This window comes from Magallana gigas, chromosome 9 (genome assembly GCF_963853765.1).
Source record: "Magallana gigas chromosome 9, xbMagGiga1.1, whole genome shotgun sequence".
NCBI lineage: Eukaryota > Metazoa > Mollusca > Bivalvia > Ostreida > Ostreidae > Magallana > Magallana gigas.
In genome coordinates this window covers 50,074,508-50,085,500 of record NC_088861.1, presented here as the reverse complement: position 1 = coordinate 50,085,500, position 10,993 = coordinate 50,074,508, and the positions used below count along the sequence as shown (strand labels likewise).

At 40.2% G+C, this 10,993-nt stretch overlaps 1 protein-coding gene across 3 annotated transcripts; it reads right to left on the bottom strand.

The window, feature by feature from the left end:
* Window positions 1-1,010: 1,010 nt before the first annotated feature.
* Window positions 1,011-10,658, bottom strand: LOC105338972 (triadin). Of its 3 annotated transcripts, none has more exons than XM_020071707.3 (3): window positions 10,535-10,658; window positions 3,799-5,351; window positions 1,011-2,645 (listed from the first exon to the last, which is right to left on the bottom strand). In XM_020071707.3, coding segments are annotated over exons 1-3 (2,856 nt in total). In that variant the 5' UTR covers window positions 10,537-10,658; the 3' UTR covers window positions 1,011-1,344. The 3 variants fall into 3 exon arrangements, with proteins under 3 accessions (XP_019927266.3, XP_011442627.3, XP_011442628.3); XM_011444325.4 differs by lacking the exon at window positions 10,535-10,658 and adding an exon at window positions 7,813-8,344; XM_011444326.4 differs by lacking the exon at window positions 10,535-10,658 and adding an exon at window positions 6,576-6,713.
* Window positions 10,659-10,993: the final 335 nt, after the last annotated feature.

The window sequence follows — 10,993 nt, the reverse complement described above, 5'->3', positions numbered from 1 at the left end:
CAAACTTCCGTGAACCCAAATTTCAAGAAGAGCTACAGTTTTGCAGCGACAACCAACCATACCCAAGGGATTATGAAATCTTCATCACCCGAGGATGCGTTCACACATGTTTCAGCCTATCAATCCAATTCAAAATGTTTGATAATTCTAGATTATTCTACTTTGAAAAACGGGCGTGACTCTTTATTTGAACAAAACTGAATTACATGCAGTAGCATATCTAAAGACTGTTAGAGGGCGAATTCGGAGTGTACGGTAAAGTTGTATGAATCTTAATTACTACCAAGGTTATAAAATTGTATTTAGTATAGAGACAGATAATGCACCATAAATTAATTTTGCTTTTAAAAGCTGATTAGAGTTGTCTCCCGCTCTTACACTGTTAATCCAATTTTAATTTTATGGCGTCATCATATATTCAGCAATTTGGAAAAAAAATGGCGATATAAGCTATACTCTGTCCCGAGTTTTTGCTTCCATCACTTTTTGCTTGATATTTCGATAATCATAAATACCTTTGTGCTCAAACTACGTTCATCCACTAATATGAAAAATTTCCAATACGAAAAATATCTGTTTTGAAACGTCCCCTCTACCGCTTCAATACACAACCAAAAATAAAAAGCTTACGGGGATTTTGCATTGCATCAGCCATAAATAAGCCCGGATGGTAACGTTGAAAAATTGCGAGTACTTCCGAATGGAGAAAAGATGGAAACATTTCCCATTATAAATCTCCGTAAGAAATTTGCATGTTTTCTTTCCTGTGAACCTTTATGAGTGGAAAATGATAATTGTTTAATGAAAATATCTTGGATATATTCCCTTTTATCGATTTCACCTGTACTTCTTTCACAGGTATGTGCATTTTTATTAAAACTCATTTAAAAGTGATGGAAGCAATAACTTGGGACAGACTATAAAAGAAGTAATGGGAACTTGGATGCAGAATTATCTACGGGGAGAATAATGTGCAATGCCTCATGTAAATAACATGCATTACTATAAACAACAGATAATATCATTTATTCAACAACATCGGCACCATTTAAAATCCGTAGAAAAATAAATATGTATAACAATACTGTTACCATGACAACCGTACACGTGACTATATACACTGATATCACAGCCGTTGAGCATCCACAAAATACTGCATCGGATACTGACATATAAACCAGAATCAACATTGATTAAATAAAATAGAAAATCCGTAATATAAATAAAAAATGAGAACATATATATATAATATCGAAAGACAACGCCTAAACAAAAATATTATCTTGTTTCTTTTTCTAGAGTCTTTACGTATTCATGTGTCCACGTTTACTCTCAACGTCAGCTCTATGTTCCAAACACTTCTGCAATAGAGTCAGTAGAGTGGTCCGTGTTTTTGCTTGACGCATTAAGACGCTTTGCGTTCGCCTCAATCAAAGAGGTGGCGGAAGTGGCTGCGTCTCGCTTGGTTACTTCCGCCTTAGAAAAGGCCTCTTCTTTTACCGTTTCGTCTGCTTCTCTCTCCGTTTTCTGATTTTCCTCTGTTGTGTTCTTGTCGTTTGGTTTGTTTGTTGAAGCTGGTACCGTTTCTCCCTCCTGTTCTTGTGTCTGCTGAGTGTTATCTTTATTTGAATCCTCTGTCGGTTTCTGTGTTGACTGATTCCCGTCTGTCGACTTCTCTGTTGACTGGTTCCCGTCTGTCGGTTTCTGTGTTGACTGGCTCCCCTCTGACGGTTTCTCTGTTGATCGGTTCCCCTCTGACGGTTTCTCATTTAACTGGTTCTGTGGCGCCGTGACTACTTCAATCTTCTCCGCCGATGGCTCCAATAGTTTGGATGGAGATGGAATCTGGTCTGAGGGCGTGGTGTTTGGGCTGTGTTCAGGTGGTGACTCAGCCGATGGGGCGTCTACATTTGTCGTCTGTTCAGGTTGTGTTGGTGTTTCCTGTACAGGGGGATCTGGCGTCAATTGGTCCATTGTCTCCTCGGGAATTTCTTCAATTGTATTTTTCCTGGAGCCTAACAGACTTTCTTGATGAGGATTATCGCCATCAAAATCCCACAAACGACCTCGAGCCCTTCCTCTCCCAGACAGGTTAAACTCCGACATGTTACGATAGTCAGGCGTCATGGTGAAATCCGTCGAAGTGTCATCAACTTCCGGTGTGTCTTGTTTGCCGGTCGTTTCCACGTTTGTCGAATCAGAACGCTGGGGAGATTGCTCGGTCGTGTTGTTTGACTTAATTGGGCCTCGTTTTGGATAGAAGCTATGACGCTGGTGGTCACGTGGTGGGCTTAAGGCGTTTGCAGCATTTCTAGAAATAATGACCTCGCCAGTTGAGAATTGGAAAGTCATGGCCGGAAGTTCTTTTTTCAAATCTCGTTGGATCAAGGGTAGTGGTGGTTGGGGACTAACATCCGGAGCTTTCTGCCATTCGGTCGAAGAGCAGCGTAAATCCAGTTTGACCAACGGTTTCTCCGTGTTTTTTATCGGATTTAGCTTCTTGGTACTGGTGTCCCCAAACACTTCCAGGCGCTTGAACTTCAGAACTTCTCGCTTGGCCTCGGATTTACTCATATCCAGGTTCGAATCTCTTGTCGGCGGAGGAGCGTTTCGACCATTCTGGTTTGTAACCGAGGAATGTGAGCCTGGAATGATACAGAAATAAAATAATGAATAATATATAATTATAGACAGCTGTTTTTGTGTAACCATGGTAACAGATGTAACAAATCCAAAGACACCTTTCTTTACCGGCTTTGCTAGAATTCCTATTAATATAAATATTTATATTAATATAAAAATTAAGAACTGTTAAAATATAAAGCAACGCAATTCACAACAAATACCAGGAAATACAGATTGTTTCTGGGGTGTCTGCGCAAAATTCCATTTTTTTAAAATCAATCCATTCAATTAACGAGTTTGCTAATTTATTAAGTAAATAAATATCTTCATTTTTCATCTCATTAAATCACCAAACCGTGAGATTCCGCCATCCAGCGAAATTCACGACGGTCGTTCCAGACCAGCGACATCGGCGTACGCCGGCAAACCTTCCCCGGCCAAATGAAGGAACAGGCCGGGTCCGACGCCGGTTTGACAAATGAAGTCCTACCCTGGGACTCGCGCTTTCCTCGGCAGTGGAGTTTTGGTGAACACGTTTGTAACTATACAACAAACTTGGGCCATAACATCTTAGTAACTACGTTTCAGCGTGAAGAGAAGGAGCTAGTGGGTTCATTGTTACAGAACTCTGATACAACATTGTCTAATACAGTATCCTTTTCTTCGTGTGGTGAGAAATAATGAACCTCTCGATTCTTAAGAAGGATTTCACAATTTATCAAACTGGCGTACGCCGATTGCGCCGGTTGACACGTTGTTATATATATAGGTATAATTAAGTTTGCTCATATACTACTAGTATTCGAAGTTAATGTATAGACAAAGACTGCAGAATGCTTAATTTTCGTGGAGGAACCCTTTAAAAAACCTGTATTTCACGGTGCCTTTAATGAATATTGAATTTTGATTTGATAATCTGTTACCATGGTTACATAAACATTTTGATCCACAAAATATTGCTCTATTTTTTTTACGCCAGTTTATAATTATTTTATTCGCCAATTTACCGTTTACGTCATATGACTGACGCATTATGGCTTACGCCTATATGGAACAAAAGAAGTACTAGTCTGCCTATGAAGAATAACCTTAATTACGTATGCCGTAAGGATCAAATAGACCCACTTATATACATGGGCCTCTAACAAAAGCAAAGGAACCTGAGTAAGTTACCTGGGGAGGTCACCTGTCTGTTGTCTGGGTCAGCCGTCTCACTCCTGCTCTCGTCTGTCGCCTTCTTCTCTATCTTGATCACCGACAGGGCTCTGTCCAGCGGCTGCTCCACAGACTTGGCTTTCTGCCAGGAATGCTCGATGTGACCCGGACTGACCTTTGACTCGCTGGAACGAAGCGAGTTTCTGAGTCGGATCGGGGTCAAGTCTACTGATGTCCTCGCCCGGAACAGACCTGACCTGGCTCCATTGTTCTCAACAGTTTGCTTGGCAAAGTTGAACTTCTCGCTCGGATGAATATCGTACGCTTCCACTGCGAACTGGTCGATGTTTACAGTTTTGACTCCGTCGCCGTCTTGCCTCTTGGCGTTCATGAGATCCTTCAGCGTAGTTTTCTGCTCCTGGTGATAGAACTTCTCGGCGTCATATTGATACAGAGGGATTTCCGCGTCTGAATGCGTCCTGTGACGCTCAGTGCGCGCGTTCTCGTCACCAAGCATCTTCAGCCGCAGCATGGAACGCTGCTTCAGTTTGTAATGTTCCCTGTCGATGATGACGTCACGCTTTATGGGTCGCTTCACATTTTCTCTAAGTTCTAGATATTGGTTGGGTATCGGGTTTAACGGTCTCAGTATTGGTAAATGAATCTTCTCCTTTGAGGGATTTCTGGGTAATTTCTGTTGCGAAGAGTCACTCTCACTTTGACTTGTTTTTTCCTCTCTTGCCATTTTATCGGCTTGTTCTATGACGTCATCGGGCATTTCCGAAAACCATTTTTCGAGATTACTTTCTTCCGAATTACTCTCCAGATGTAAATTCCTTTTCTTGATGACGTCACTACGCTCCTCCCCGCGAGTGAGATAGGGAAGGGTTTCTCCAGACACGGACTTGATCACAGGCAAAGGGAAACCTTTATTTTCATCTGTTAACTTGAATGGTGGAGCTTTGCTTTTTGTCCGTTTCTTCGAAGAAATTGTGGGTAATATAGTTCGCGCCACTCTTTGAGCTTCAACTTCCGGTAGTTGTTCAAGGTCCTTTAGATTAAGGTAGGGGGCGTTTATAAATAGCGCTGTGATGCTGGGGTCTTTTCGCTCTTTAAGGGTCAAAGATCTCAGGTCCTGACTACTGTAGTGGCGCTCCTTCCTGGACGCCGTGCGTAGACCTGCCGCCCGCCGTAAATCACGCATGCTCGTTGTACGCGTGATACGTGGGTAGTCTGATGGCACAGAATCCGCGGACTTGGAAACATTGGACACGTCATCGTACGACTTGACGCGCCGTTTGCTGATCAGCGAGTACACGTTCCTCGGGTTTGTGAAGTCGTTCTCAAACAGGCCAGGGTTACTCTTGTACAGGAGGTAGACGGGATCGTACTGCGATCCCACGGAGTCTTGGTCAGTCATTATCTGGTCCTCTACATTGGTCACAAGGCGGTCGTAGTCTAAGATTATAGGCTCACACGACCCGGTCGTTAGGAACAGATAGTCGGGACTGGTCCGCGCGTCACGCGACGACTCGGGGGAGACCTCGGTGTTACCTTGGAGACGGACCGACCTGAAAAACAGAGGACAGAAATAAAGAAAATATGTCAGTACAAAAAGAGGTTTGCAAAAATCCAAAACAACAAAGTCGGTTGACAATAAAAGTTCGAGCTTTCATGCAGCTATCACTGCGACCAATTACAATGTACAAGCATGTAGTTATTGCAAGGAACTAAAGATGGGTGGTTGGGTTCTTGTGAGGTCTTTCAAGGACTCCGTAACCAGTAGATTTAAAATTAAACTGTGTATCTCTAATTGTCAGCAGGCCTAAATTGTCATCAAAATACGTGAAATTGTCATAATTGTCAATCAAAAAAATGATTTATAAATTCGTTTGTATTGTGTTTTAATAAAGAATAATTTGAAAATGCAGTTATCTTTGGGATAAAGATTTTTATTATGGTGTTCCGTTACCCGTTTATGAGTGGAATAAATCGACTTAACGCTGAGATAAACAGACCGATGGAGGAAAGGAAGGATGGACGGACAGACCGATGGAGGAAAGGAAAAATGGATAGACGGACCGATGGAGGAAAGGAAGGATGGACAGACAGACCGATGGAGGAAAGGAAGGATGGACAGACGGACGGACAGACGGACGGACGGGTGAGCAGACAGACAGGGACGTTAATACAGTAATAGACAAAGCATGAAGTCCTCGTGGGGTCGAGAGCTTACGGACAGGATTAAGACGGTCAAACGATCAGAGAGGGATTAGAATAATCCGGAATAAACATATGGTCAGAGAGACGTAGATATAACACAGGTCAATATCTACACGGACTCACAGGAAAAACTGTCTAATAACCAACCTCTCTATAAAGATAAAATATAAAGATATAAAACGATAATTTTATCTTATTTTAAAGAGATATATCTCGACTGTTACTCTTACTAGGGCATACATGTTTTCTACCCCATCCCACCCCCCTCTTTGAGGTATCATTTTTAAATAGTTTACTTTATGATACACGTCCATATATATCTTTCTATAAAAAATGTTCTATAAAAGTCAAGTACAATGGCATAGCTGCTATGCGAGGTACGTATTCTATACTCTTTAATAAACTTGGATATTTTGCCTACTGAACCATAAATAAAAATTTATTTATTTATTGACAATGTCTTTAAAAACCAGAGAGAGTCTCTATACATCAATTTTTAATTACACCCTCCTCCATTACTTAGCACGCTCTACAGACACCTAACTCCTCTAATCAAAGGTAGAATAGCTTACCATTGTCAGGACATCACAATGACGCCTAGCACCACGGCATGAGGAATGAGAGACGAAGAATGAATTCAGTTCAGAAAAGCGACTAGGGATCAACGAAGCACCGATCAATAGGAAAGATTGCAAGTGAAATAAAAATCGTTGTAATTGAATTTTAATCCGCGGCAAAGCTGCGCTGGTCGTGCATTCTTATGCAAATCAGTTACCCCGTGCCGAGTCAATCCCTGTTTTATTTCTGTTTTTCTTCTATCTCTCACTCTTTCTTGTATTACCCTCTCTCTCTCTCTCTCTCTCTCTCTTTGAAATGATGTTTGTTCGACCGTCTCTCTCTCTCTCTCTCTCTCTCTCTCTCTCTCTCTCTCTCTCTCTCTCTCTCTCATAACTAACTTATCTATTTTATATTATTTGATATTAACCCTGACTGCCAAGCAATATTTTTTTGCAGTCTTAAATAATATCTTATGATCCTTTTTGACAGCCGCAAATCAATATATCCTATCTCAAGTACATACTACCGAAATATTTCGCAGACCAAAACACACTTTAAACATAATTAAAGATAAAAGTCAAGCCTAGATTATCAGCTGGCGCGTGTGTCATAATTCTGAAGCCCCCCCCCCCCTCCTTCTCCTTCGCACTTTTTTGTTTTTTATGTATTAATTTCGTCCTGGGTTTTTATTTTCAGTTTATTATGTGTTACAATAAAATAAAAACTTAGTTTTTTATCGATCAAATCATGGGCAAATAATGTAGTTGGAATGCAGACATTTCTACAAACAACAATGTACATACAAACTAGTTATGTCTGTATTGAAAATCAATGGTTTCGAGAACTGAAATAACACCGAGGGGGGAAATCGAGCCAAAAAATCGCTACCATTTTGTTGCTTGAATTTGAAATTAAGGAAACTTTGTATTCAAACAACTCTAAACAATGCTGTATTATGTATGCATAAGATAGAGTCTTGGCAATGGTTTTCTTACCGACAATCTTCAAAAATAAAATCAGTTCAGAAGATAGGATGATTATCCTTCATACTTTAAGGATGGAGTAAAATCAAGTTCATGAGCCATTTTATAGATACACTGACAGACAAACACACGGACCACACCAACCTACCGCCTCTCTGTGTGGGTACAGTTATATGACCTGATTAAAGATTTAGGAAGAATCCCTGTTTTAGGACAGAACATTTTATAGATTAAGCAAAGACGAAGAAGATAGAAGTTAGTGTTTTACCTCTATCAATTTAAATTCCAAGTAAACAATTACTCTGGGATTCAACATAAGGTGTAGTATAAGCACCACCGGACAGTTCCCCCGGGTTATCACACTGTAGGTTCACCCCCACCACACGCGGCGTACTTATCCTGTCTGTCTATCTGTCTGTCCGTATCCGGGACTCCCACTATTGGATCAATCCCACAAAATCCCCGCGATCCGATTTCGCACACGTTCCCGTGTCCGCATCGATCCGCGGCCCGGCGCAATAGGTAGTGTTCCCCAGGTGTGTATAATTAATGTCCCCCCGAGAAATCTCGCCGAACTCCAACAAGGGGGGTAATCCTGTAGAAGGGTCCTTCAGAAGAGCACTCGTCTCACAGCCAGCTATGTCCTCCACTTCTCCACAAAACCTTAATCCCTGACCGCGCATTAAAAGCCTGCCGTGTTTATACAGCTAATGAATTTTTATGAAAATTAAAAGTGAGGCAGGCTATAACTACTCGTGGATTTAATTCTCGCCGCCGTGAAATCGACCTTCTCACTCGGTTTTGTTCTATGGGTATTTGTGTGGGGAGAATGTAGGGGGCGGGGCCGGGTAGCTTTGTTATAGAGTCGTCACAATAAGTTGGACAATGATTAAACGCGGCACATATTTACTTCTAATGTTAATACCAATATCGGCCAACTTAATTCATTGTCATTACATATATACCTCTACTTATAAATAGAAAGCTACCAAAAATTTTGTTCTCTCTCTCTCTCTCTCTCTCTCTCTCTCTCTCTCTCTCTCAAACAAAGAATTTAACTAAATGTTGTATAGTCATAAAAAGAAATAGAAGGCAATACACCAGGGTCTACATTTGATTTTTAACCGTTAAGGCCTATATACACGTTCAGGGTGTCGTCATGGTGTCAGTGTAGAGTTTGGGGTTTGGGCGACAAGTCGTCTTCAGATGGGATTAACGTGAAAAAGAAAATCCTCACGCAAAATACAGCTCATCAAATCAGAAAGAGACTTCCACGTGAAAAGAGTCCAATTAATGTCTGATTATTTGGGTCTAATTTACGGTTAACATGTCTGCATGATTCAACAATCAACAATTTTTCATTGTAGCGCGGACCTAGGTGGCTATAGATTGGGTGTGTTTATCCATTGTGTATCGCGCCACAATAAGTGTTTGTACAGCTTATTATCAGCTAAACCAACTCCAGAGTTGTTCTGTTTTATTATTATGTCGTGCTTAAAATGGAAGTCTTTCTGAAAACTTATTTAGTCAACAGTAAGACCCACGAGGCTATTTATCTATGAATAATTGTATTTGACGAACTGGATTCCTCTGATACAGCATTGATCTAATTATTAGGATCATAACTTGAATAAATATTTGTTTCCTTTGACTTCATAACATGTAATTGTACAGAGTCCTTTAAACTTTGTAGATGTATTTATATTATACGGGGATTCCGATCTCGTTCACATTTTGTCGAACGGGTTCATGTAGATGTTTGATAAGTAAGAGGAAAATAGAGTGGTCAAATTGTAATCAACCTGCTTTAGGACGTGTTTTGTGATGGTTTTATATTGATATTTGGTCAAAGTTTACCAATGGACGGATAAATAGATAAGTATAGTGTTTAGAATCCTATAATACTATAGAAACTAAGATTAGAGTCGGATTGGGCAATGGTATGGAATAGACGGTAGCCGGGTTAGGCGGGTTTGTCTGTATGTGGGGAGTTTTATTATACTTTGTTTGGCGATGTAATATTCAAGGCAGAGAAAATTGAAAACCATAGCAAACTGTGACTTCTAAATAAATCGTTAACAGTTTTATTTCCGTACGTACCGTAATTAATCCTTTCGACATTCCCTATAACGCAACTTAGATAGCTTCAAACTGTTCTAAGGGAGATAATCACTTCTGTCTGTACACAGTCCATTGGAGAGTTCTTATTCAATGCAACTTTGAATAAAATACAGATAGCTAGAGTGATCTGTCTGCTTAAGTTTAAATACATGCAGAATAACATTTTATTAAACCGATGAATTAAGAGTTGTAACTCATGCGCGGATCCAGGGACCGTTCTATAGGGCGCGAGGGATATTAATTTTGTTCGCCGGGCGTCCGAGGGTGTTAAGGATTGGGAGGGGGCCCGGATCGAGTTTTTCGGACTCCCACCCCCTTTTAAATGGGTGCATGGTTGTGACTTACCGAAATGAAATTACAATAATTAACTACATATAATGCATCTAGTTGATAAATTTATTTTCATTTAGTTATCTTACAGTTGTTCCTTAGCATTGCATGACCAAATATAATTAACTCGTTATGAAAATCATATATGTTGTGATTGTATGCTTGGATAATTACAAGTCTGTAGCTTGTGATTAGACTCGTGGTTGCTAATTCGAAGCTGATTCAATGGATAATTATATGATGAAGGGGAAACCTACATGGACAGTCATATGGGGTACTCCGTGTCTCTTTTTACAAATGAGTTGCAAATTATGTAAAACGCATGTTTATCATTTATTTTTTGGTATCAACAAAAAGAATATTATGAAAGAAATAGATCTTTATCACAAAAAATTTCAATCTTTGAAGTAGCGACCTTGACAGTAGTTCTTCTGACAGAACCGCGTTAGTATATGGCGGGTCGCATTCTAGTTTTTCAAATCAGAGGTTAAATGCATAAAAATAAGTCAGAAATATGATAAGAAATTAAATCTACTTACATGTCCAAATGCCCAGCAATTACATGTACATGTACCAGTTCTATAAAATGCTATCCGTGGCAAAAATAGCCGCTCATGAACCCAGTTTGATTTCCATAGTTTAAGCTCAGCTATGAAATGGAAAGGTTAGAACAATCAGTAGGGTTAGGGGTTGTCAGAGGCGAAACGTTTGCCTCTTTTTTTAAATTTTGTATCATTATTTTGAAGGAAAAAAAATTTCTCTTCATAATTCTAAATAATATAATAACTGCAGTCTGCATGAATTTATTTAAAAAATTTTTTGCCCGATATTCATGTGAAATTCTGTATGAATTTTGTTGAGAGAATTCCCCCCTCAATATCCCCCTTTGTCCCCCCGCCTATAACTGTATACCGTTGTATTGTTTTAAACTGCGCTCACGAATAAAGCGTTCACTTCCCCGGACCAATGGTCCAAGTCAGCGCGGGGTGTCCGATGTC

What these genes read in the sequence shown, in the direction of transcription:
- LOC105338972 (XM_020071707.3), bottom strand. An exon ending in CAGACAGGTGACCTCCCCAG is followed by an intron (nt 2,646 to 3,798) that starts GTAACTTACTCA and finishes GTATCATTCCAG; the next exon opens with GCTCACATTCCTCGGTTACA.